The sequence below is a fragment of the Anolis sagrei genome, chromosome Y (assembly GCF_037176765.1).
Source record: "Anolis sagrei isolate rAnoSag1 chromosome Y, rAnoSag1.mat, whole genome shotgun sequence".
In the NCBI taxonomy this organism is placed as follows: Eukaryota; Metazoa; Chordata; class Lepidosauria; order Squamata; family Dactyloidae; genus Anolis; species Anolis sagrei.
In genome coordinates, this window is record NC_090035.1 from 68,184,043 (window position 1) to 68,212,000 (window position 27,958).

The 27,958-nt window shown below is 43.6% G+C and overlaps 1 protein-coding gene across 1 annotated transcript; it reads left to right on the plus strand.

Annotated features, from left to right (window-relative positions):
- The first annotated feature begins 256 nt into the window (after positions 1 to 256).
- LOC137094768 (phospholipase A2 inhibitor gamma subunit B-like) lies at positions 257 to 18,808 on the plus strand. The gene is given in 4 exon segments (XM_067461934.1): positions 257 to 461; positions 12,093 to 12,245; positions 14,747 to 14,887; positions 18,080 to 18,808. Coding segments are annotated over 4 exon segments (639 nt in total). The 3' UTR covers positions 18,220 to 18,808.
- The last annotated feature ends 9,150 nt before the right edge of the window (positions 18,809 to 27,958 follow it).

A 27,958-nucleotide genomic window follows, 5' to 3' on the forward strand; every position in this document is an offset into this window, starting at 1 on the left:
TCATTTGCTGTGTCATACTGTGTTTTTGTGTCAGTAGAACAACAACAATGATAAATGACTCTACACTGCCGTATAATCCATAGAAGATAATCTGGATTTTATATTGCAGTGTGGACGGGACCACAGTTTCATTCTCAGCCTACATTTTTCTAAAATTCTAGGATCTTTTCTGGAAAATGTTGCAATATAGTATTTTTAAAGAAGTTCCATTGACATAGCAATAATTGCTCATATCAACTAAGGCTTGTGGTATTGAATGAAGCAAAGAGGAAATGCTAGGCTACGACAAAGCCATATACATGTGAACAAATGAATCTCAACCCGGTTTCCTTTCCTTTGCTCAGGCAATGCTTTGGAATGTGAAGTCTGCACTGGCCTTGGAAGCAACTGCAGTGGTCCCATGGAGACTTGCGCCGACGGTCAAGACACCTGTGCAGTCATAATGGTTGAAAACACAATAGGTAAGTGCAGGGAGGATTTGATACATTTTGCTGGCTGAGGTCAAAACAAAGATAATATGCTGCCTCTAGTCCAACAAAAAATAAAAGATGGACTAGCACTTGAATGTTGTTTTCGACCCAGGGAATGAACAAGTTAGTTCAGAGGCCCAGTACAATTGTGAGACATCTGGGAGCTCTGTTCTCCAATAGCATCTAATTATTATTCTTTGTCTCCACCCATCTGTATATTGGGATTCCTCATGTAAATAAATAAACAAACTCTTCCTGACGTCTATATAAATAAAAATGTAATGTTCGTTTTTGGGATTAACATAACTCAAAAACCCCAGGACAAATTGCCACCAATTTTGGCCACAAGACACCTACTAACCCAAGGAGTGACCATCACTAAAAAAAAAATCAATTTTGCCATTTGGGAGTTGTAGTTACTGGGATTTATAGTTTACTTACAATCAAAGAGCATTCTGAACTCCACCAATAATGGAATTGAACCAAAAGTGGCACACAGGACTCCCATGACTAACATGGGCATTGATGGGCATTGACCTTGAGTTTGGGAGTTGTAGTTCATCTACATCCAGAGAACACTGTGGACTCAAACAATGATGGATCTGGACCAAACTTGGCATGAATATTCCGTATGTCCAAATATGAACACAGATGGAGTTTGGGGGAAATAGACCTTGACATTTGGGAGTTGTAGTTACTGGGATTTATAGTTCACCTACAATCAAAGAGCATTCTTTTTAATATATATATATATATATATATATATATATATATATATATATTATTTTACAAATTTGCATTAAAAACAAACAGGAGGTGGACAGTACAGGGAAGTTGTGGGGTGAAGGAAGGGATGGGGAAGAAAAAAGGGGAGGGGAGGAGAGGGAGGAGGGGAGAAGGGAAGAAATAGGGGAAACTTGGGTAGTGGGTGAGGTAGATCAGGTACTTCCAGGTTCATCCAGGTGGCACTCAACTTGTTACATCTTCATACATTAATATATTTGTACATATAATGTGTTCTTTTGACTACTTGTCTAAATACTTGTCCTACAGCATATAAATATACATTTATTTCCTTACTTGCATCACTCGCTGTCTATATATTGGTATAGGCCTTGGGTTTTCATTACAGGTCTATCATATGCATCTCTTTGTTTTCTCCTTTTATAAAGTCCAACACTACCCTCCAGTCAATTCTTTGGGGTTTTGAAAAACTGTGTGAGATTCTTTGCGTCAACATGTCCATGTTTATTATATCCATTATTTTTATTATCCAGTGTTCCGTTGTTGGGATTTCTTTGGTTTCCACATTTTTGCTAATGTTATCCTCGCAGCTGCTATTAGGTGAAAAAATATCTTATCTTCGTTTTTTTCCAGTTTAAAGTCTAGTAGCCCTAATAGCAATATTTCAGGTTTTGGGTCAAATTTTATGTTTAGGATTTTTTCTATCTTTTTATGTAATTGCGACCAATAATTTTTGACCTTACTGCAGTTCCACCACATGTGGACGAATTCACCTCCCCCCCCCCCCCCCACATTTCCAACAACGATCTTTTGATTTATCTTTGGAGATTTTTGATAATATCACTGGTGTTAGGTACCATCTATAAAAGATCTTGTACCAACTTTCTTTAAGGTCGGTAGCATATGTATATTTAATTTTTCTTTGCCAGATTTCTTCCCAATCCGCTAGGGGTATGGAGTGGCCTATGTCTCTTGACCAGTTTATCATATTGTTTTTTATTTGCTCCGTTTCAGTGGTCCATATTAGGAGTTGGTTGTATATATATTTTTAATGATTTTTGTGTCTGAATCTAGTATTTGTCCCAAAAGGTGTTTTTTTCCCAAAAGGTGTTTTTTTTTCATTTCATATCCTATTGTGTTGTCTATCTGGAAATTTTGCTTAATTTGGTGATAATGAAACCATGAGATGGAGGAGTCCAACAGGGTCAGTTCTTCCTGTGACTTAAGTATTATTTCCTGTCCTCTGACCTTTAGTAGTTGGTTGTATGTCAGCCATATGTTCCAAGGAAGTTCTCTTTTATGATAGGCCTCATTAGGTGAAAACCACATTGGGGTTTTTTTTATATATATAGTCTGATTTTGTATTTGTTCCAGGTATGGATAAGAGCGGCTCTGACCAGTTGAAGTTTCCGAACTGTCTTCAAGGGCAACCCCATGTAGAGTGCGTTGCAGTAGTCTATTCAGGATGTAACAAGAACGTGGACCACTGTGGCCAGATCAGACTTCCCAAAGTACGGGCGCAACTGGTGCACAAGTTTTAATTGTGCAAAAGCTCTCCCAGCCACCGCTTAGACCTGGGGTTCCAGGCTCAGCGATGAGTCCAGGATCACTCCCAATCTGCGAACCTGAGTCTTCAGAGGGGGTGTAACCCCGTCCAGCACAGGCTGTAACCCTATACCCTGTTCAGTCTTACGACTGACCAGTAGGACCTCTGTCTTGTCTGGATTCAATTTCAATTTGTTAGCTCTCATCCAGTCCGACACAGCAACTAAGGTGGACAGCCTCCTTGGTGACAGGTGGGAAGGAGTGACAGATCTGGACATCATCTGCATAGAGATAACACCTCAGTCCACCTCAGTCCAAAACTCCGAATGATCTCCCCCAGCGGCTTCATGTAGATGTTAAACAATTGAACCACATGACAACGTCTGTGGGGCCGAACAGGTGTCACCCAGTAACACCTTATTAGTATACAATTTAATTTTCTGATCCATAGTTATTTTTATTTTTGTCCTCTAAGTCCACAGCTTTCTTCGCTTCACACAGGTAAAGGGCATAGTCATTTGGAGATTTTTCTCTGGCTCTCTTTCTTCTGTTGTCACATTCCTCTTTTTCTTGCATTTCTGATGTGAGTCAATTTATTATTTGTCTTATCTATTTTGTTTTATTTTGTTTTATTATTATTTTATATTTATTTTATTTTATCTTATTTATTCATTTATTTTGTTTGTTTGTTTTTTAACTATTATTATTATTATTGTTATTTATTTTTTCCTTATTATTATTATTATTATTATATCGAGGTGTGGTTTCCCACTTCGTCCACAGGATGGCAGCACAGATGCGCCTCCACGGCTAAAGCCTGCGCTTCTCTATGAGACCACTTGATGGCAGCAAAGGACTGCAGATGAGAATTTGAAAGCAAGTGTGCACTTCTCTATGTGGCCACTTGATGGCAGCAAAGGACTGCAGATGAGAATTTGAATGCAAGCGTGCGCTTCTCTATGTGGCCACTTGATGGCAGCAGAGGACTGCAGATGAGAATTTGAAAGCACATGTGCACTTCTCTATGTGGCCACTTGATGGCAGCAAGTGTGTACTTCTCTATGTGGCCACTTGATGGCAGCAAAGGACTGCAGATGAGAATTTGAAAGCACATGTGCACTTCTCTATGTGGCCACTTGATGGCAGCAAGTGTGTACTTCTCTATGTGGCCACTTGATGGCAGCAAAGGACTGCAGATGAGAATTTGAAAGCAATTGAAACTGAATCCAGACAAGACAGAGGTCCTACTGGTCAGTCGTAAGGCTGAACAGGGTATAGGGTTACAGCCTGTACTGGACGGGGTTACACTCCCCCTGAAGTCGCAGGTTCGCAGATTGGGAGTGATCCTGGACTCATCGCTGAGCCTGGAACCCCAGGTCTCAGCGGTGGCTGGGAGAGCTTTTGCACAATTAAAACTTGTGCACCAGTTGCGCCCGTATTTTGGGAAGTCTGATCTGGCCACAGTGGTCCACGTTCTTGTTACATCCTGAATAGACTACTGCAATGCACTCTACGTGGGGTTGCCCTTGAAGACTGTTTGGAAACTTCAACTGGTCCAACGAGTGGCAGCCAAATTGATTACCGGAGCGACATACAGGGAACACACCACCCCCTTGTTGTGTCAGCTCCACTGGCTGCCGATTCAGTTCCGAGCACAATTCAAGGTGCTGGTTTTGACCTACAAAACCCTATACAATTCCGGTCCAGTGTATCTGTCTGAAAGTATCTCCCTCTACGTCCCATCCCGGAATTTGAGATCATCTGGGGAGGCCCTGCTCTCGATCCCACCGCTATCACAAGTGAGGCTGGTGGGGACAAGGTGCAGGGCCTTCTCAGTGGTGGCCCCTCACCTGTGGAACTCACTCCTGGGGGAAATCAGGGCATCTACATCCCTCCTTGCCTTCAGGAGGAGGGTAAAGACGTGGCTATGGGACCAGGCTTTTGGACATCCTGACAGTTAGATATAGAAACCAGATGGATAGGACCGGTAATGTGTGGTAGTAGAACCTAAACTATGAGTCTGTTAAACGCTGACCAGCAATGAGGTTTGTATTGCTTTTATTGTTTTATTGCTTTTACAGGTTTTATGGTTGTTTTGATAATAATTTATTGCTGATGTTAATTGTTATCACTGCTATAATTGCTGTTGTTAACTGATGTTGTGTTTTTGTTGTCATGTAATGCGGGCATTGAACTGTGCCTTGCTTGTGTAAGCCGCCCTGAGTCCCCCCCCTCCCCCCGGGGTGAGAAGGGCGGGGTATAAGCGACCGTAATAAATAAATAATAAATTAATAAATAAATAAGTGTGCACTTCTCCATGTGGCCACTTGATGGCAGCAAGTGTGTACTTCTCTATGTGGCCACTTGATGGCAGCAAAGGACTGCAGATGAGAATTAGAAAGCAAGGGTGCGCTTCTCTATGTGGCCACTTGATGGCAGCAAGGGACTGCAGATGAGAATTAGAAAGCAAGCGTGCGCTTCTCTAAGTGGCCACTTGATGGCAGCAAAGGACTGCCAATGAGAATTAGAAGGCAAGCGTGCGCTTCTCTATGTGGCCACTAGATGGCAGCAAAGGACTGCCAATGAGAATTAGAAGGCAAGCGTGTGCTTCTCTATGTGGCCACTTGATGGCAGCAAGCCTGCACTTCTCTATGTGGCCACTTGATGGCAGCAAAGGACCGCTGATGAGAATTTGAAAGCAAGCATGCGCTTCTCTATGTGGCCACTTGATGGCAGCAAAGGACTGCAGATAAGAATTAGAAAGCGAGGGTGCGCTTCTCTATGTGGCCACTTGATGGCAGCAAAGGACTGCAGATGAGAATTAGAAAGCAAGCGTGCGCTCCTCTATGTGGCCACTTGATGGCAGCAAAGGACTGCAGATGAGAATTAGAAAGCAAGCGTGCGCTCCTCTATGTGGCCACTTGATGGCAGCAAAGGACTGCAGATGAGAATTAGAAAGCAAGGGTGCGCTTCTCTATGTGGCCACTTGATGGCAGCAAAGGACTGCAGATGAGAATTAGAAAGCAAGCATGCGCTTCTCTATGTGGCCACTTGATGGCAGCAAAGGACTGCAGATGAGAATTTGAAAGCAAGCGTGCGCTTCTCTATGTGGCCACGTGATGGCAGCAAAGGACTGCAGATGAGAATTAGAAAGCAAGCGTGCGCTTCTCTAAGTGGCCACTTGATGGCAGCAAAGGACTGCAGATGAGAATTAGAAAGCAAGCATGCGCTTCTCTATGTGGCCACTTGATGGCAGCAAAGGACTGCAGATGAGAATTTGAAAGCAAGCGTGCGCTTCTCTATGTGGCCACTTGATGGCAGCAAGCCTGCACTTCTCTATGTGGCCACTTGATGGCAGCAAGCCTGCACTTCTCTATGTGGCCACTTGATGGCAGCAAAGGACTGCAGATGAGAATTTGAAAGCAAGTGTGCACTTCTCTATGTGGCCACTTGATGGCAGCAAGCCTGCACTTCTCTATGTGGCCACTTGATGGCAGCAAAGGACTGCAGATGAGAATTTGAAAGCAAGTGTGTACTTCTCTATGTGGCCACTTGATGGCAGCAAGTGTGCACTTCTCTAAGTGGCCACTTGATGGCAGCAAGCCTGCATTTCTCTATGTGGCCACTTGATGGCAGCAAAGGACTGCAGATGAGAATTTGAAAGCAAGTGTGCACTTCTCTATGTGGCCACTTGATGGCAGCAAGCCTGCACTTCTCTATGTGGCCACTTGATGGCAGCAAAGGACTGCAGATGAGAATTAGAAAGCAAGCGTGCGCTCCTCTATGTGGCCACTTGATGGCAGCAAAGGACTGCAGATGAGAATTAGAAAGCAAGGGTGCGCTTCTGTATGTGGCCACTTGATGGCAGCAAAGGACTGCAGATGAGAATTTGAAAGCAAGTGTGCACTTCTCTATGTGGCCACTTGATGGCAGCAAGCCTGCACTTCTCTATGTGGCCACTTGATGGCAGCAAGCCTGCACTTCTCTATGTGGCCACTTGATGGCAGCAAAGGACTGCAGATGAGAATTTGAAAGCAAGTGTGCACTTCTCTATGTGGCCACTTGATGGCAGCAAGCCTGCACTTCTCTATGTGGCCACTTGATGGCAGCAAAGGACTGCAGATGAGAATTTGAAAGCAAGTGTGTACTTCTCTATGTGGCCACTTGATGGCAGCAAAGGACTGCAGATGAGAATTTGAAAGCAAGTGTGCACTTCTCTTTGTGGCCACTTGATGGCAGCAAGCCTGCACTTCTCTATGTGGCCACTTGATGGCAGCAAAGGACTGCAGATGAGAATTTGAAAGCAAGTGTGTACTTCTCCATGTGGCCCCTTGATGGCAGCAAGCCTGCACTTCTCTTTGTGGCCACTTGATGGCAGCAAGCCTGCACTTCTCTATGTGGCCACTTGATGGCAGCAAAGGACTGCAGATGAGAATTTGAAAGCAAGTGTGCACTTCTCTATGTGGCCACTTGATGGCAGCAAGCCTGCACTTCTCTATGTGGCCACTTGATGGCAGCAAAGGACTGCAGATGAGAATTTGAAAGCAAGTGTGTACTTCTCTATGTGGCCACTTGATGGCAGCAAGTGTGCACTTCTCTATGTGGCCACTTGATGGCAGCAAGCCTGCACTTCTCTATGTGGCCACTTGATGGCAGCAAAGGACTGCAGATGAGAATTTGAAAGCAAGTGTGCACTTCTCTATGTGGCCACTTGATGGCAGCAAAGGACTGCCGATGAGAATTAGAAAGTATGCGTGCGCTTCTCTATGTGGCCACCTGATGGCAGCAAAGGACTGCAGATGAGAATTTGAAAGCAAGTGTGCACTTCTCTATGTGGCCACTTGATGGCAGCAAGCCTGCACTTCTCTATGTGGCCACTTGATGGCAGCAAAGGACTGCAGATGAGAATTTGAAAGCAAGTGTGTACTTCTCTATGTGGCCACTTGATGGCAGCAAGTGTGCACTTCTCTATGTGGCCACTTGATGGCAGCAAGCCTGCACTTCTCTATGTGGCCACTTGATGGCAGCAAAGGACTGCAGATGAGAATTTGAAAGCAAGTGTGTACTTCTCTATGTGGCCACTTGATGGCAGCAAGTGTGCACTTCTCTATGTGGCCACTTGATGGCAGCAAGCCTGCACTTCTCTATGTGGCCACTTGATGGCAGCAAAGGACTGCAGATGAGAATTTGAAAGCAAGTGTGTACTTCTCTATGTGGCCACTTGATGGCAGCAAGTGTGCACTTCTCTATGTGGCCACTTGATGGCAGCAAGCCTGCACTTCTCTATGTGGCCACTTGATGGCAGCAAAGGACTGCAGATGAGAATTTGAAAGCAAGTGTGCACTTCTCTATGTGGCCACTTGATGGCAGCAAAGGACTGCCGATGAGAATTAGAAAGTATGCGTGCGCTTCTCTATGTGGCCACCTGATGGCAGCAAAGGACTGCAGATGAGAATTTGAAGGCAAGTGTGCACCTCCCTATGTGTCCACGTGATGGCAGCAAAGGACTGCAGATCAGAATCTGAAACGCAATTTTAATATTATTAGTTTATGTTGTTATATTTATTTTGTTTATTTATTTATCTTTTTTTGTCTATTTTCCCCATATATATATATATATATATATATATATATATATCAGTTGATGCCTATTGATGCCAATTGATTCGTAATTATTTTATGGAGTATTGTTCTTATTCCGGGATTTATTTTTTATTTTGTGACTAATTTAAGCTCACCCCTCATTCTATTTGAATCTCTGATTCCTTGTAGTTCTCTTGGTACTCCTTTTTATGTTCTTCTATGTGAATCTCTCCTTTCCTTATTTCTCTTTTTTTTAATTTCCCCCTATTTTTAATAATATATATCTCTATTCTAATATAGTATATATCTCTATTGTGTTTCTTCTACTAGTGGTCTCTATCGTTCTTACTCTAATGTCTTTTCTTTCCAGATCTGTCCTCCTCCTTATCTGTCGGCTTCCCTCTCTCTTTTAGCTCTCTCTCCTTAACCTCTGTCCTCTTCCCCACCCGCACTATGTATCTCGGCTCCTTTCGTTCTTGCTTTGCGTCAGGGCATGTCTTTCCAGATGGCCCCGGCTTCGTATTTCTTCTGGGCGTGCCTTCTTCCGATCCTGCTCCTCCTCTGGGCGTGGCCTCTCAGTCGATTCCGACTCCGGCCTCGTGGTTCTCCCGGGCGTGGCTTGCTACTTTGGGTTAAGTGTCCGCTGCTGTGTTCAGCCTTGCCCTGCGTGGTTCGCCATTTGAGACGCTCTCGATATGGATGGAAGGCGAGCGTCACCTGGGTCCTCACGCTCCCCTCTCTACCCCTTCTCCTCGGATCTCCTCGGATCTATCTTCTTCGATTCTTCTTCTTATTTAAAGTAAGGAGTCGGTGAAGGGTTCCGGAGAGGCGTGGGGTGACGAAAGATCGTCGGGGGGTGCGCGGAGGGAGGCGAGGAGATATTTGTAGTAATTTGTAGTAATTATTGATTGTAGTAATTGCAGGATTTAGCAATTTTGTAGTGTTTTGTTGTTGTTTGTTGTTATTTGTCAGTCGTGTAACCCTTAGGCATCTCAGTTTTATGAACCCTTCTGTAGTTGTTTAGTTGTCTGGATTCAGTTTGTCCAGGGGAGGAATTGGAAAGGTTTACGTAGTTTGTGGGGTTGTTCGGGGTTAGAGTCTTTTAAGGGGGCGGGGAGTTTGGCTTGTTGGGAGATCTTGGGTAGGTGGGTGGTGAGGGGTTTATTCTACCATATTTTACATATTTTGCTTAGACCAGTGTTTCTCAACCTGGGGGTCGGGACCCCTGGGGGGGTCGCAAAGGGGTGTCAGAGGGGTCGCCAAAGACCATCAGAAAACACAGTATTTTCTGTTGTTCATAGGGGTTCTGTGTGGGAAGTTTGGCCCAATTCTATCATTGGTGGGGTTCAGAATGCTTCTTGATTGCAAGTGAACTATAAATCCCAGCAAGTACAACTCCCAAATGTTAAAGTCTATTTTCCCCAAACCCCATCAGTGTTCACGTTTCGGCATATTGGGTTTGATCCAGATCCATCATTGTTTGAGCCCACAGTGCTCTCTGGATGTAAGCGAACTACAACTCCCAAACTCAAGGTCAATGCCAACCAAACCCTTCCAGTATTTTCTGTTGGTCATGGGAGTTCTCTGTGCCAACTTTGGTTCAATTCCATTGTTGGTGGGGTTCAGAATGCTCTTTGTTTACATGTTAACTATAAATCCCAGCAACTACAACTCCCAAATGACAAAATCAGTCTCCCCGCCAACACCACCAGTATTCAAATTTGGGCATACCAGGTATTTGTGCCAAATTTGCTCCAGTGAATGAAAATACATCCTGAAGATCATTATTTACATGGCGATTCATAATGTTAGGGCTATGTTTGGGGGTCACCACAACATGAGGAACTGTATTAAGGGGTCGCGGCATTAGGAAGGTTGAGAACCACTGGCTTAGATTGTCTATGTTTCTCTTTGCTGACCTTTCTACTTTTGTGTCTTTATTTTTTCTCTCTCCTCTTTCTCCTTACTTTTTTTTTTTCCTTCCTTCTTTCTTTTTTTTTCCTCCTTTCCACCTTTCCACCTCTCGTGCTCTCTCGTTTCACCGTTTTTGTTTCACCGTTCCTTCCGCAACTCTCCTGTAACTCCCCTTTTTTCTCTTCTTTCTCCTCCGCTCCTCCACTCTACCCCTTAGTTACTTTCCTCCACTTCTTCTCTTGTTTCTCTTCTTCTTCTTCTTCCTCCTCCTGTTTTTTTATTTCTCTGTTTCCCTTTATAGTTGAACGCTCCACTTCCCCCAGGCTCTCAGTTTCATAATTACCTTATATTATAATCCTTTCGGCATTATTTTGTCCTTATGCACGTTATGCACATTTCAAGTATAATCGGATACAGTTGTAGTAATTAAAGTTCTTATAAATAGTGGAAAATCCAAGGTATATTCAGAAAAAGATTTGTAGCTTTCTTACCCTCCCTGGTGAGCCTTTCTTCGTTTATCTAGTTCTCTTCTTCTTCTTCTTTTTGAGTTTAAAATAGCAGCCGTGGTCCTTTCCCCGGCTTTTGGCCTTCCACGCCCTGCAAAACTCTCCCAATGGGTCAAACTGGTTGCAACAGAGTTGCAAGGGTCTGTAGTAGATTATAGATTGAATGTCCATTCTTTGTTTGACCCGGTCGAGTTAATAGCGCCCACCCGCTTCTAGCTGCCAGGTTAGGGGGTGCTGGGGGGGGGGCACCCCCTGCTCTACCAAGGGTTGTGTGGAAAGGGGTTGCTGCAGGCTGCGGAGCTTCAGCAAACCGTGGCCTCCGCCATCTTGCTGCTACCGGAAGTCCAATCAAAGAGCATTCTGAACCCCATGAATGACAGAATTGGGGCAAACTTCCCACATTGAACCGCCATGACCAACAGAAAATACTTAAGGCCACCCAGTCCAACTCCCTTCACCAGGGCAAGAAAACATAATCAAAGCCCTCCTGACAAAGAGCCATCCAGCCATAGATATAGATAGATATATATGATTCACACACAGAGAGATATAGTATCCTAGATTTGAAAGGGACCCCTAAAGAAGGACAATTATGTGTTGCATGTTCCATAGTAGGCAAACCAGACAATCTCGACATCAACACTGACAAAGAAACAGCAAAAATACTGTTTACCCACAAGCATAAATAAATTACATATATTAGAAACCAACACTTTCTCATTATTTCATTTTCCAGATCACCAGATTGGGCCACAGCAAAGCATGGCAGGGGATAGCTAATCTATATAAATAAAAATGTAATGTTCATGTGTGGGATTAACATAACTCAAAAACCACTAGATGACTTGATACTAACTTTGGATACAAGACACCTATCAGGCCAACCATCACTCATAAAAACACTGAAAAACAGAGAGAAATGAACTTAAAAAGCCAAAAAAAAACCCCAAAAAGATGCTGCAGCGCATGTACAAACCCGTATATGTGTGTGTGTGTACACACACAAAACATATACACAGACTGGGCCACAGCAACGCATGGCAGGGGACAGCTAGTAAATTAATAAAAAAGCAAACCCACATAAAATATTTTTAGTGCAATGCTTGAATATGTTGAATAGTCATATATTCCAGACCCACTAATGTGTCCAGAGACATCCCTATCATTAGAGAAAATGATCCGATCTCGAAAACGTGGTTTGGCATGTTCTGGTGCATGGAATTAAGTGTGCATTCCACTGGTGATGTAGAATGAAATTTCCCTTCAATTGACATGGAGGAAACAAAGGGACCAGGTTTGTATGTGACAATCTCTTTCCTGTTCTTTGCAGATGGGGAACTGCTTCAGACAGTGACGAAGGCGTGTGAGTCCTCTCATGTGTGTGATAGTCCACCAAGTTATATGAATTTAGGAAAGGGAAGATATGTAAGATCAAGTGTGGCCTGTTGCGTGGGAGATCTCTGCAAAACAGCCCATCCTCACTGTAAGCATTTTTTGAGGCTAAAACAAGGTTGGGGGTGGTTTGAATGAAACAGGGTTCAAATCCTTGCTTAACCATGGAAACCCACTGGGACACTTTGGGCAAGTCACTCTTCTTCAGACTGAGATGAAAACAAAGAGAAATATCTTCTGAGCAAAACTTAGCAAGAAAACCAAGTTGATAGATTCATCTTAGGGTCACCATAAGTGAGAAAGAACTTGAAGGTGCACAATACCAACAACAACAACAACAACAACAACAAATTTTCTTTAGAAAGAACCTTTTGATTCCTTCTTTCAAAGCATACGTGAGATAGAACTTGAAGGCACACAACAAAACAACAAGAACAGCCTTTATTTTTCATTATGTACTTGGGAATAATGCACAAAATGGAAAGCTAAACGGCATACTATACAAACAATGTGGTGAAGGGTTTGACATCAAAAGGGTGAAGTCTTTGTTTGTTTGAAAGTTGGAGAACCCAAATGTCACACAGCTGGAAAAGAAATCCTGGTCAACTGAAACTGCAGATACATGTAGTTTGGTTGCGCAAGATTGCTGTTACTCTAAAGCCCCTTCTACATTCCCATATAATCCAGATTATCTAATCAGGTAATCCACACTATCAAAGCAGATAATCTGGATTTTATATTGCAGTGTAGAAGGGACCTTAGTTAACAGAGAAAGAAAGGATACACTTAATACTGCCCAAATGAGCCAAGGATACACTTAGTATTGTATAATCCCAATACTAATCCTATCCTGTCTCATTACATATTGGTAATATTGAAAAACGTGAAAGACAAAATGGATCTGGAGAAATCGGATATGGTAGCAAATCAATCATGCAATATCCTGGGTGAATTTTGGTAAAATGAAAAGGACAGATTTATTATTAACTCAAGCTTGAATTAAAGCCCAACAAAAAACCATTATTGTCTTGATTTTTGGATCTGTTCGCGGGATTATTTGGGATGCTGATTCAGAACATTGTAGCAGGTTTGAATCTGGGGAGAGGCAGATGAGCTCCTTCTATCAGCTCCAACTCCTCATGCGGGGACATGAGAGAAACCTCCCACAAGAATGATAAAAACATCAAATCATCCAGGCGTCCCCTGGGCAACGTCCTTGCAGACGGCCAATTCTCTCACACCAGAAGCGACTTGCAGTTTCTCAAGTCGCTCCTGACACGATTAAAAATTGGATAGATTGCATCAGCTGTAGTTTCTTAGATATTGTTGTCATGATTTTCTATTAGCAGGTAGCTGGTGATTGGTAAGAATAATAATAACAACAACAATTTTTAATTGATTACCTCTTCTGATGACTTGAGGCAGAGTGCAACAAATTAAAAAATCAGATTAACATAAAAATACAGTAAATGAATACATTTCATAGATACACACACACACACACACATGAAAACTTATACACAGCTGCAGAATTGACATATGGTAGATGGCATGTGTTATGTATTTCCGTAACTAGAGCTAATAGGGAAAAACTGATGTCACTTCTGAAATCAGTAAGTCAAATATACCCAGAAACAAGTCTAACATTTGAGAGACCAAAATGTGTGTTTGCCAGCATTATTCACCCTATCAATTCTTATAAAATGAACTATTTATTTATTTACAGTATTTATATTCCACCCTTCTCACGCTGAAGGGGACTCAGGGCAGATCACAATGCACACATACACGGCAAACATTAAATGCTGTTTTTAAGAGTTACAAGACAGACAGACAGACAGAGGTATTTTGGCATTTTCCAACTTCAGCGCTTGGAGGTTATGCTCAATTCCGGCTACATGAGGGTGTTGTTGCTTCATCTACTATGATGCCGAGCTGTTTTGATTGCAGTATTTTCTCCTTGTTCTTTGACCTTCGGCATTTTTATGGTGTTGTAAAATACAAAAGCATATTATTTGCCAAAAAGTGTCTCAGAAATTGGATTACTCCTTGGGGGCTGGCGAAATAAAGAATATTCATCATGCTTGTAGAGCTGAAACCTTCCATATTCCACTAATCAACCAGAGTACCATTACAAAGGAGCCCCCGGTGGCGCAGTGGGTTAAAGCACTGAGCTGCTGAGCTTGTTGATTGAAAGGTCGCAGGTTCGATTCCGGGGAGCAGCGTGAGCTTCCGCTGTCAGCCCTAGCTTCTGCCAACCTAGCAGTTCGAAAACATGCAAATGTGAGTAGATCAATAGGTACTGCTCCGGCGGGAAGGTAACGATGCTCCATGCAGTCATGCTGGCCACATGACCTTGGAGGTGTCTACGGACAATGCTGGCTCTTCGGCTTAGAAATGGAGATGAGCACCACACCCCAGAGTCAGACAGGACTGGACTTAATGTCAGGGGACTACCTTTACCTACCATTACAAAAGTTTGAGCAGCTTGAAGTGGGCACTGACCTGCTCTTAGCAGCCCAGCTTCATTGCACCAGGCATCATCTTTGCACCTGCCTGATCACCTCACCAGCTCTTTCTCTTTGGTTTCAGTGGCGCCAGTAATGGACAAACCCAATGGGAAGCAATGCCCAGCCTGCTATTCCTTCTCACCCTATGGGTGTGAAACAGAAATGGTGGATTGTGTTGGACCTGAGAACTACTGTCTTGACATGGTGGAAAAAGTAACATACGGTAATTTCTGAATTTCAGATTGGCAAGAATAAAATACTAATGGCATCAGAAAATAGATCTTAGGCACTTACTTTGAAAGTAGTTGTTAAACCCTATAAACTTTGTTTTTGTGGTTTCCACAAACTATGTTGAATGGGTTGAGACTCAATGAGATTCAATGAAAAACTATAGCAAAATGTGCTCCAGGATGTCCCACAAAAACAAAATTGTTGGAGTTTAATAAACTTTTTCCATGTTCTTATGATAGATCCAGCTTGAAAACGGCATTTATAATGCAGAAACAAAAGTCATATTACATTGTGTGGTGTAGGATTTATTTCCCCCAGAAATTGGAGATTTCCATTTATCTGCACCTATGCCATCAATGTGAGGACCTTCTCCTATGCCACCACTATGATGTCAAATGTGGAGACATTCTAGATGTCCTGGTAGTTCCTGTGGGAGACTTCATTAATTTAATCTCCCTCCCAAACACTACTACTCTTGATTAACCTGGATGTTGGTCATCCACCCCAAGTGGTTTATTTCCTTTCCACTTTGATTAAATAGCCATTAAACACTTCCATACTGATTGAGATGTGGGTTTTTCACATTGTCGTGAAGCTGCAACATCTACATCAGGTATGGGGAAACCCAGGCCCGGGGCCAGAGTGGCCCTCCTCTCTCTCTCTCTCACCATCTTATTCTTCCATCCTTCTCTCTTTCCTAACCTACTTCCCTCACTCCCTTCTTTCCTTACCTCCCTCTCTCCCTCCCTCCTTCCCTTCCATCCTTTTTTCCTTCCTTCTGCCCTTCCTTCTTTCTTTTCCCCCTCCTTCCTTCCTTCTTTCTTTCCGCCCTCCCTCCATTCCCCTCCGCCCTTCCTTTGTTCCTCCCTCCCTCTCATCCTTGCCTTGCCTTCCCTTCCCTTCCTTCTCTTTTTCCTTTCCTCCTGGGGATGTTTACCTGGGAGAAGAGAAGGTAGAGAGGGAACACCAGAATCATGTTTCTAGATTTAAAGGCGTGTCCCATTGAGGAGGAAGAGGGAGGGGAAAAATGGACTTTCTGCTGCTCTAGAGACCAGGGCACAAGGAAGCAATGGGTTCAAATGGCAGGGAATGAGATTCAACTGGAAAGATTAGGAAGAACTTCCTGGGGAATGGCATAGGCTGCTTCGGAGTGTGGTGGAATCTCCTCTTCTGGAGGCTTTACTGTCTATTTTTTTTTTTAAATCATCTTTATTGAGGATTTTTTCTTAAAAAGTGAATATAAATAAAATAGAGAAAAAAGAGAGAAAAAAGAAAAAAAAAAGAGAGAATGTAAGAGAAAAAAAAAAGTAATAATAAAAAAGAAAAAAGAAAAGATTACTTCGACTCCCTGGTGTCTTCTGAGGATCTTCTGTCCTTTCTTCTTCTAAGAAGAAAGGAGGGAAAAAAATGCATGTATAGAAGAAAAAAAAATAAAGTAAAGTTCTTTATTTTCCTTCCAATCTCTTCGTTCTATCCCCTCTCTTCTTCTATGTTCACCTATTATTTCCACTTCTTTTCTACTTTTTAGATACAAGTCTCTTTTTTCTTTTTCCTTAGGTACTCGATGACCTCCTTCCAGTCTGTTTCTTTTCTTCCTGTTTCTTTGTTTTTCAATAATAAAAAAGTCAGTCTGTCCAGGTTGCTAATGTCCAGTAGCTTTATTACCCATTCTTCTTCCTCTGGTATCTCCGTTTGTCTCCATTTTTTTGCAAAGCACATTCTTGCAGCTGTGAGTGCTAGAAATAGTATTTTGTCTTTCTCTTTTTCTATACTGTTGTCATACATTCCTAGTAAGAACAGCTCCGGTTTCATTGGCATCTTTATTTTTAACATATTTTGAATTTCTTTTTGTATCATCCTCCAGTAATCTTTCGCTTTTTCACATGTCCACCATAGGTGGAAGAAGGAACCCTCCTTCTTCTTGCATTTCCAGCACATCGAGTTTGTATTATTATATATTTTCCCTAATTTTTTTGGTGTTAAATACCACCTTAATGCCATTTTAATCCAGTTTTCTCTAAGCTCCGTGGCATATGCATATTTTAGTCTTTTTTTCCAAATTTTTGTCCATTCCGTTTGTTTAATATTTCTTCTTAGGTTTTCATTCCATCTTCTCATATAATTTTTGTCTTCTTTAGTTTCTAATTGCCATTCTAATAATTTTTTGTATATTTTTGTTATTAATTTCTTTTCTGTTTCCAAGATTTTATCCCAGAAATCTTTCCCTTTTGAGAAGCCCAATTCTTTATCTGTTTTATATTTCTCTTTGATTTGCCAATATTGTAGCCATGATATTTTTTTATCTATAGTAATTAGTTCCTGCTGTTCTTTTAGTATTAGTTCTCCCTGATGAATTTTTAAGATTTCTTTGTATTTTGGCCAGTCGTTCCACCCCATACATCTCCTTTGGCTAGCCTCAAGCGGTGATACCCATAACGGTGTTTTTGTATAGAATTTCTTTTTATATTTTTCCCAAATTTTTAAAATTGCGGATCTCACAAAATGATTCCCAAAAATTTTTTTCCTTTTCCTTCCCTTTATACCATGTGTAAAGATGCCACCCTCCCCTAAGGTCTATTCCTTCCAAAGTCAGTAACTTCTTCTTTTTTAGCAATGCCCAATCTCTTGCCCACACTAAAGCACTTGCCTCATAATAAAGTTTGAGGTCTGGGACTGCTAATCCTCCTTTTTCTTTTTGTTCAATTAAATTATTATAATGAATTCTTGGCTTTTTATTGTTCCAGATAAAGGCTTTACTGTCTATTGGGAATGCTTTGATTGTGCCTTCCTGCATGGCAGGGGGTTGGACTGGAGGGTCCGTGGGGGTATCTTCCAGCTCTAGGATTCTAGGATTACATATCAGGAGTAGGCAATACAGGGTCTAATGGATACAATTTTTCTCCCCCATGCACCATCTCATCCTGACCAAGGCCAACCCTTTTGGGATCCAAATGGTTTCCATCTTTCTGTGTCCAAAAGAGAAGAGGAAGGGGAGGAAAGGATAGGGAGGGGCTTGGGGAGAACCCCAACCCACCTGGCCCATCCACCCCAATCGAACCTGCCATGCTGCCCCCAAGTTAGAAAGTTTGCCCATGTCTGATCTACATCCTTGAATGAAGAATTGGTTTGGGGTAGCTGTTTATGTCTTCCTTTTCTCACCACCTTCCATGAATTTCATTTGCAGGTAAATTTGTCATTGACCTCACCATGAAGGGATGTGTTACAGAAGCTCTGTGTGCCTCAAAAGAAGGCGAAGTCACTTCTGCAAATGTTCATACCAATATTGCTAAGGCGACTTGTACTCCAGCTTCTGTTGCTGCTTGAATGATTCCTTCACCGCTTCAGCTTCTGGATTGTGACAGAGCTTCTGACCGACTGGTTTTGGGCTGCAATAATGCCTTCTTTTCTTTCATTGTTTTTTGTTTTGCCAGTTATTTCCTTTTAGATTATGTTTTCTAAGAGCCCCAGTTTACTGGGCAGTAGGGGGTTATAGGAACTGTCAGAAATTAACTTTATACAGTTCTACTTTTCCTGATACATTTTACAAGCCACCTTCTTCTTCTAGGAACTTTGATTTATAGCTGACAGAGACAAAAAAAATAATAATAAAAATCTAATTTTCTCTGATTGCTGTTCTTAATTTCATTAAGAAAAGTTCATTTTTTTTGTTGTAGCTGAATATTCACAGCCTCCAACTGTTCCAAACTGTCAAGGGTACTCCTGATTAATCCTCTGCCTTCCCACATTTCCAGCTGCTTTTAAAAGGTCCCAGTTTCACTCTCCTCCTCTTAGTTCCACCATTGTTCTTAGCTTGCTTTAATTAGTGGAAACGCAGTTCAAAATGCAAAAAGATTACATTCTGTACCAAATTGCAAAATGCAAATATTGTCCTGAATAAATCTTGAATTGTGAATAGCCTTCAAAAGTGCATGCTTTTCTACTATTCTATCACAATAGAAAGAGATATGAGGAAGTGAATTAGTCACTGATTCCTTTAAGAACAAACTGTCTTCCCTAGGAGGTGGGAATCAAACTAAGTTAGTGCATTGGCATTTCTGGATTTTTTCAAGGAAGGGTCATTGATGGCCAAAAAGGAGAATGGTTACATTATTCTGCCATGTTTTACCCTCCTGGCAAATGTACATGCTGGGCTGCTAGAGATTTTTGCTGTCTAGCATAATGCAGAATCTTGGCTAAAGTATATTTATTTATCTATGTATTTATTTACAGTATTTATATTCTGCCCTTCTCACCCTGAAGGGAACTTAGAGCAGATCACAGAACACATATACAGCAAACATTCAATGCTGTTATACACTATCAAGACAGACAACTGTACATAGATAGATATTGTCCATTGTGTGTATCCTGTCAAATTATGTCTTGTTTTAATGATAAGTAATTCTATTTTATGTGTGGCACCTTGAGTGCTTTGTTAGTTGCCCCGAGTACCTTCAGGGTGGTGGTGGCGGGGTACAATTAAATTATTATTATTATTATTATTATTATTATTATAGATAGAGGTGTATATTGGCTTTCCCATCTTGGGCATCTTGGAGGCTGTGCTCGGTTCTAGCCATGGGGCGAGGCGGGGGGGGGGGGGGGAGGTTGTTGCTCCACTTTCCCTGTCAAAGGGCTTTGTCCAAAAACTTCCTCCTTGATTGAATCACTGGCATTTTTCTGGCATTTCCTCGTGGGTGCCTTAAATACTGATTTAAGCAGTACCTATTTAGCTACTTAAATTGCTGCTTCCGAAACAGCTTGGTAGGCAGAAACTGGGCTAAAGGCCAGGAGCTCACCCTGACCTGGGCTTTGAACTGACAACTTTTAAGCTGGCAAAATTCACTGCAGCTGGTAGTTAACCTACTGTGCTAAGGCCCAGTCCTAGTACTTTGTCCTTCATATCTTGTAAAGGGAAATAATGCATAAAAAATTATCATCCCACAGATAAAAATCAATGGTGAAAATTAGAGATAGGATGCCAGGTTCACTCCAAGGCTTGTGGGAATCACCAGTAGCTCTCATCAGCCCCATCTATACTGCCATGTAATGCAGTGTAGTTCCTGCGGTTTGAAACTGTGTGATACAGCCAGTGTAAACCTACAAATTTAAGTCAAACTAATAGATCCTTGTTCTGACTGTTCCATCCCAGTGCCATGTTTTTGTTTTGGTCACCCTTTACAATCACATCCACCACCCAGGTTTAATCAGTTATTTTTTCAAAGTCTTGTTTATATCCCATTAGGAAAGTGTCTCTTCCTCCTTCACCTCCTCCTCTTTGTAATATTACTTTTACTTCCAGCCAAAAACTAAACAAAACAAGACTTTAGTGCACTGAAATAATTTTATTGTAATGACAGGTAAAGGTAACGGTTTCCCCTTGACATTAAGTCTAGTCGAAGAGCCGGCGTAGTCCGTAGACACCTCAAAGGTCATGTGGCCAATATGACTGCATGGAGTGTCATTACCTTCCCACAGAAGTGGAACCTATTGATTTCACATTTGCATGTTTTGAACTGTTAGGTTGGCAGAAGCTGGGGCTAACAGTGGGAGCTCACCCCACTCCCCGGATTGGAACTTCCAACCTTTTGGTCAGCAAGTTCTGCAGCTCAGCCGCACCACCAGGAGCTCCATTGTAATGATAAAATACATTAAATTCATTGCAAAAGTCTCATATTAACAGCAGCATTTTAAGAAGCTTGAGAACATCTGGTGCCCTCTGGTCCTTGGTTGTAAATAGGTTGAAAGTTATGCACTATAAAGGACTGGAATTGCCCCGCTAGAATGTGCCAAGTGGTGAGGTGTCACTTTCTTTGTTCCTTTCTCTGAAGGTATTTTGGAGTGTGAGCCCATTCACTTTTCCTGAAATTTAAACAGAAAGCAAAGGAATAAATAATGTATTTGGTGTTCTAAAATTTATCTTGGGATCTGGTTGTACAGAGGATTTGGGAGTTTGGGAGGAAAGTGGGAAGTTCATGCCCCATAAAAGTATTCTGTGCCCTCCTCCATATCATGGATTGTACTGAGTTTCATGGAACATTATTGGGACTCAGTTATTTGAATGTATAATTTTGTTTAATACTGGTAGCCAGATTTTGTGAGAAAATGAACAAAATCTGGCTACCAGTATTAAAAAACTCTAAAATTACAACAGCAAAACAACAGAGAGGAAACAACCAGGCACAGATTAACACCTCCCAGGAAGAGATTTTCCCAGGCTCAGGCAGGCCTTCAAATGCTAATGAAGGTGATCAGCTGAAACATTCACACCTAACTGCAGCAGGGAAGAGCTCCTTGCCCCACCCCAGGCATTCCACAGATATATAAACCCATTGTCCTAATTCCAACAGACCTCACTACCTCTGAGGATGCTTGCCATAGATGCAGGCGAAACGTCAGGAGAAATGCCTCTAGAACATGGTTCTATAGCCCGAAAAAACCCACAAGAACCTAGTGATTTCAGCCATGAAAGCCTTCGACAATACGATTTAGGGCTACATAATATGGCCACAGCTCGCTAATTGTTAATGGTTTTTGTTATGGTTTCCATTTCAGATAAAGGCTGATCTGCAAAATTTAAAATTAATTAACGTTTTCCCCTTTCCAGGACGTACAGATTATTTATTATATATATATATACACACACACACATATTTATAAGCTCTGAAGTAGACACTTCAAAACATGTCAGCCATAAAGCCCTATAATACTATCTGGTGATTTCCATGATGTAGTTAACTGAGATCAGTCATATATGTCTAGTTGGATTCTGTTAACAACTTTCAGTTGCCTAAGACTACCATGGGCTAATGACAATAATTAATGAGAATGGGAGGCCTCATACATTTTGGATATAAAGATTGGCCCATTGCATCGTCATCTCACGTTGCCTCCTTCAGTTTGACAAACCCGTCGGCAGAGTTTATATATTTAGTTTGTTTAACCACGCCCTCAGTGACTTTTATAGATTAATTAAACAAAAAAGGAAAATTGTTCTAAAGTTGTAGTGTCAGGCCAAGCCTTTTTTGTTTTGTGATGTCATCTCACACACACGGTTGCCCCATTTGGTCAGAGTGATATATTTGACCAGAGCTCACCTTTGGCTGGTTAAAATAAATTTAAAACTCAATAGCGTCTCCTCCTGGAGACAGGGCTAGAGACAACATGTTAGTGGTGGCCTTTGAGGCTCCAGGGTCACCATTGGTGATTTATTTCAATGGACGTAGGTGGACTGAATGTTTTCCAAAATAAAATGTATTTTTACTTTGCTGTTTGGGTTATCCTGGAGCTCGGTGCAATGGATACAGCATATGGAATGGCTTCAGTGACCAGGAGTAACTTTATTTATTTTATAATATTGTGTATGCTTATTATTTATTTATTTATTTATTTATTTATTTACAGTATTTACATCCCAACCTTCTCACCCCGCAGGGGACTAAGGGCAGATTACAATGTACACATATATGGCAAACATTCAATGCCAATTGGACATACAACGTATACAGACATACACAAAGGCTATTTAATTTTTCTTGGCTGCCAGGGGAGCTGTCTCTTTCATCGTCCATCTGCGACACTGATGAAGTACTTCTGCATTCCCCTCATGGTTTTGCTGAAGGGCTTTGCTGGAGTCTTTTTATGGCCTCATTAATTTAGCCTCCCCACACAAGGTGGTACCTAATTGTCCTACTTGACAGATGCAACTGTCTTTTGGGTTGCAAAGGTCAACAACAGGCTACACAATTGGTTGGAAGCCCACTCCAACCCGGGCTGGCTTCGAACTCATGACCTTTTGGTCAGAGTGATCTTAATGCAGCTGACACTCAGCCAGCTGCCCCACAATCCCATATATTGACAGTCATTATTGTTGACATTGTGTTGTAAAAATGGTTAAAAACAAATAAATAAATAAATAAAATTAGAAATATAACCTTAGTTAGCCACAGAAGGAATTGGCCGTCTGCATGGACGTTGACCAGTGGAGGCACAGATGGTTTGATGTTTGTTATCCTTGTGGGAGGCTTTTTCCATGTCCCCGCATGAGGAGCTGGAGCTGATAGAGGGAGCTCATCAGCCTCTCCCCAGATCCGAACCTGCGACCTGTCGGTCTTCAGTCCTCACAGCCCAAGGGTTTATAAATGTGTTTTTAAATAAAACCAACATGCATTTGTGACAAACGATAGTAACATGCGTTGTGGCTAATTTATTCATAACTTAAAACAGTAAAAACCTGGTGAGTAATTGGTGTGATTCACCTTCATCTATGTGCTGTCCAAAACAGCCTAGGTCGTGCAGCCACTGTGTAATTAAGTGGCTGTCTCGGTGTCAGTCAACCACCATAAAATGGCTGCCAGCCATGGGGCTATAGATGGCTTCAGTATATAAAATGGCTGCTGGGGCCAAGATGGCCGACTGCCACGTGTACAGTGATGTCCTGTCCACAAGCAACTGGCATCATCAGGCAACCAGGAGGCCAGCCAAGAAGCTCCTAAGGGTGGATAGAGGGTGTGCCGCCAGCACTTGGCCTAACAGGCAGGTCAGATCCATAAGCGCTGAGCCAGGGCAAAAAGGCCCCACAGCCAACATGCCTAGCGGTGAAAGAAACAGGGTGGGGGAGGGGCCAAACAAGTCCTATCACTTTGAAGTCCTATCAAGGAAGGAATTGAACTGAAAATAAAGCGAATCACACTGGCCTTAACCCAGTTTATTATAACTTTGTGTCTTGCCTTTTATTGAAATATTAATGACCATTCCTACAAGGGAATTTGGTTCTTTCTTTGCTTTTTTGGCTTTGCCCTGTAACAGTTAAAAGAAGTTTAAGAGGATGTCCTTTCACAGCTTCAAAAAGTCAAAACCAGGCAAAGCCAGGGGAGGAGACAAGGGAGGAAGGCAGGCTGGCAGAGCCCTGCTAAACCACCAACCCCCAGCCCAGGGGAACAACCTGGGGGAGGGGATCCTGACTCAGGGCCAAAGAGGCGGTGGGGGTGCCAAGGCAAGGGAGCTGCCACCCCCCAAGGGCCCAGAGACAGACCTTGAGTGTCCTCCCTGGTCCACATTCAGCTTCAGAATGAAGAAGGGGGCGGGCCAGTGCGGAGAGCAAAGTAGAGAGCTTAAGGAGCTGGGCATGTTTAGCCTGAAGAAGAGAAGGCTGAGAGGAGATGTGATAGCCATGTATAAATATGTGAGAGGAAGCCACAGGAAGGAGGGAGCAAGCTTGTTTTCTGCTTCCCTGGAGACTAGGACGCAATGGAACAATGGCTTCAAACTACAAGAGAGGAGATTCCATCTGAACACGAGGAAGAACTTCCTGGCTGTGAGAACTGTTCAGCAGTGGAACTCTCTGCCCCGGAGTGTGGTGGAGGCTCCTTCTTTGGAAGCTTTTAAACAGAGGCTGGATGGCCATCTGTCAGGGGTGATTTGAATGCAATATTCCTGCTTCTTGGCAGAATGGGGTTGGACTGGATGGCCCATGAGGTCTCTTCCAACTCTTTGATTCTATGATTCTATGATTTCAGTGGCTTCTCTGTGTAGCCTGGCATGGTGGTTGTGAGAGTGGTCCAGCATTTCTGTGTTCTCAAATAATAATCTGCTGTGTCCAGGTGGGTTCCTCAGGTGCTCTGCTATGGCCGACCTGGGGAACCTCTTGCGGTCATCCCTTGGGACCTCCAGGAAACCGACGGGCCATCCTGGCATTGGCTGGCCCTGATTGTTTCACATCAGGAATTCCCCTGTTTTGTCAGTGTTCCTCCTTAATCTCAGGACTGTGAATAAAGAGCAACACTCAAAAAGAGAAGACTTCCAGCCAGGGCCAGCTAACACCTCCCAAGAAAGGATCCCCCCAGGCAGGGAGCAGCCAGGCTTTGAAGCTGCAAGGCTATTCAATGCCAATCAAGGGGGCTAATTGCAACCTTCACACTTGCAACCTCAAGCAGACAGGAGTCCTTTCTCCCTCCCTGGACCTCATTCCACAGGGATATAAACTTCACTTGCCAGTTTCCAAAAGACCTCACAACCTCTGAGGATGCTGCCATAGATGCAGGCGAAACGTCAGGAGAGAATTCTTCTGGAAAACGGCCAGGCAGTTCAGAAAACTCACAGCAACAAATGTGGTGTAGTTGGCCAGTAGTTCAATGTCAGGTAGACTGACTCAGATCCATGTCTCACACCTTGGATAAGGCCACAGCCTTGGATAAGGCCTCAGTTGACACCTTGTCAATCAACCATCAAGTCCTTCGATGCCACCAATGCAAGGCCTATGTTCCTCCATGACGGCATCTCTGCTCTCCATAGGAGCAGACCTGTGAGGAATGATGGGAGCTGCAATCCGCAACACTCTCTGGGGCTTCCCTGGCCCCATTCTCCTCTCTCAAGGAACTCAGCACAGAACCAGCTGCCAAGCCCCAGAGAATGAGCTGGGTCGTGGCAGGGGGGTGGGCCTGGATCGCCTTGGGGGCCCCTTCCCACAACCTGGTTCTATGCATTCACTAGTATTACTATTATTAACATAAAGTTTATCATCATCATCATCATCATCATCTACAGAAATAAAAATGAAAGGTTTGTTTGTGGGATTAACAGAACTCAAAAACCACTGGACGCATTGTCGCCAAATTTGGGCACAAGACACCTACTGACCCAAGGAGTGGCCATCACTAAAAAAAACCCCTGATTTTGTCATTTGGGAGTTGTAGTTGCTGGGATGTATAATTCACCTACAATTAAAGAGCATTTTGAACTCCACCAATGATGGAATTGAACCAAACCTGGCACACAGGACTCCCTTGACCCAACAGAAAACATGAGACAGGGTTGGTGGGCATTGGGTTTGAGAGTTCTGGTTCACTTCCCTCCAGAGAGAACTGTGGGCTCACACAATGATGGGTCACACACTCTCAGCCTCAGAAGCAAACCAAGGTATGACAACAACAACAGAGTTAGAATCCCTGCTCAACCATAGAAAGCCATTGGATGGGTCACATACTCTCAGCCTCAGAGGCAAACCAAGGAATGACTAGAAGGCAAACAACAACTACAACAACAACAGGATTAGAATCCCCACTCAACCATAGAAAGCCATTGGACGGGTCACACACTCTCAGCCTCAGAGGCAAACCAAGGACGGGTCACACACTCTCAGCCTCACCTACAATCAAATAGCATTCTGAACTCCACCCATGAGGGAACTGAACCAAACGTGGCACACAGAACTCCCATGACCAATGGAAAATAATAAAGGGTGTGATGGGCATTGACCTTGAGTTTGGGAGTTGTAGTTCACCTACGTCCAGTGCGCACTGTGGACTCAAACAATGATGGATCTGGACCGAACTTGGCATGAAAACTCAATATGCACAAATGTGAACACTGGTGGAGTTTGGGGGAAATAGACCTTGACATTTGGGAGTTGTAGTTGCAGGGATTTATAGTTCACCTACATCAAAGAGCATGCTGAACTCCACCAATGATAAAATTGAACGAAACGTGGCACACAGAACTCCCTTGACCAATAGAAAATAATAAAGGGTGTGATGGGCATTGACCTTCAGTTTGGGAGTTGTAGTTCACCTACATCCAGTGAGAATTGTGGACTCAAACAATGATGGATCTGGACCCAACTTGGCATGAAAACGCAATATGCCCAAATTTGAACACTGGTGGAGTTTGGGGGAAATAGACCTTGACATTTGGGAGTTGTAGTTGCAGGGATTTATAGTTCACCTACAGTCAAAGAGCACTCTGAACTCCACCGGTGCCTCCGGTGTGGCTGTGAGAAGGTCCTCCCTGGCGTCTCCCGTGACTGGGCTCAGGTGGCAAGCTGGAGGGGGTCAGTGGTGGACTCTCCTCCACTCTCCTCGCATGTCGTGGGCTCCCTGTGGTGGCCCCATTCTTGAAGGTTGGCTCTGCGCCTTCTTGTGGTTGGAAACCCACTCCAACCCGGGCTGGCTTCGAACCCATGACGTGTTGGTCAGAGTGATCTTAATGCAGCTGACACTCAACCAGCTGCACCACAATCCCGGTGTCAGTGGGTCTCTCCCCAGGTGTGTTTTGGCCTACCACGCCCAGAAATCCCAGCCAGTTTCCCAGCTGTTAGGAGTGGAGAACCACTGGTTGAGGAGGAAAGGCTCTGTTGTGGCAGGCCAACTCCCGAAGATGGAATCCTAGAATTGGAAGAGACCTGGTGGGCCATCCCGCCCAACCCCATTCAAAGCACCCCCGACAGATGGCCATATTGGTCCATGCCCACCAAAGCCTTCCAGCATTTTCTGTTGGTCATGGGAGTTCTAGGAGCCCCCGGTTGCGCAGTGGGTTAAATCCTTGTGCTGGCAGGACTGAAGAACGGCAGGTCGCAGGTTCGAATCCGGGGAGAGGCGGATGAGCTCCCTCTGTCAGCTCCAGCTCCTCATGCGGGCACATGAGCGAAGCCTCCCACAAGGATGGTAAAAGATCAAAGCATCCGGGCGTCCCCTGGGCAACGTCCTTGCAGGCGGCCAATTCTCTCACACCAGAAGCGATTTGCAGTTGAAGACCGCGTCCCGACCTCCCGCCTCCCCCCCCCCGCCCGAGACGCCACGACCTGAGGAGGGGAAAAGTCCCGGAAAAAAAAAGAGGGGGGGGAGCCTTGGAGGGAGGGAGGTGGGGAAAGAACAGAACCCCCCCCCCCCAGGGCTCATGGCAGACCTGTGGCTGCAGGGGGGCAGCTGCTTGATTGTGGGAGGGGGCTCTCTTCCGCACTTCCATTCCCCTCCCCACTTTCCAGGTCTCCCTTCTGGTGGGCAGAAGGGAGAGAGGAGGCGACCCCAGGTAGCTGGTGGATCATGGGAGGGAAATGGAAGCACTGAGGAGACTCCCCCTCCCGCGAGTCACCGGCTCCCAACCTGCCTGGTTGGTCAGCTGGAGAAGAAGGAGGAAGAAAAGAAGAAACGGCAGCAGCACCCTTTCTCCTATTCTTCCTCCTCTTCCTTCTCCAGAGCCAATTGGAGGAGGAGGAGGAAGAAGGAGAAGGGGCGCTGTTTCTTCTCTTCTTCCTCCTCTTCCTCTTCAATGGCCAGTTGGAGGAGGG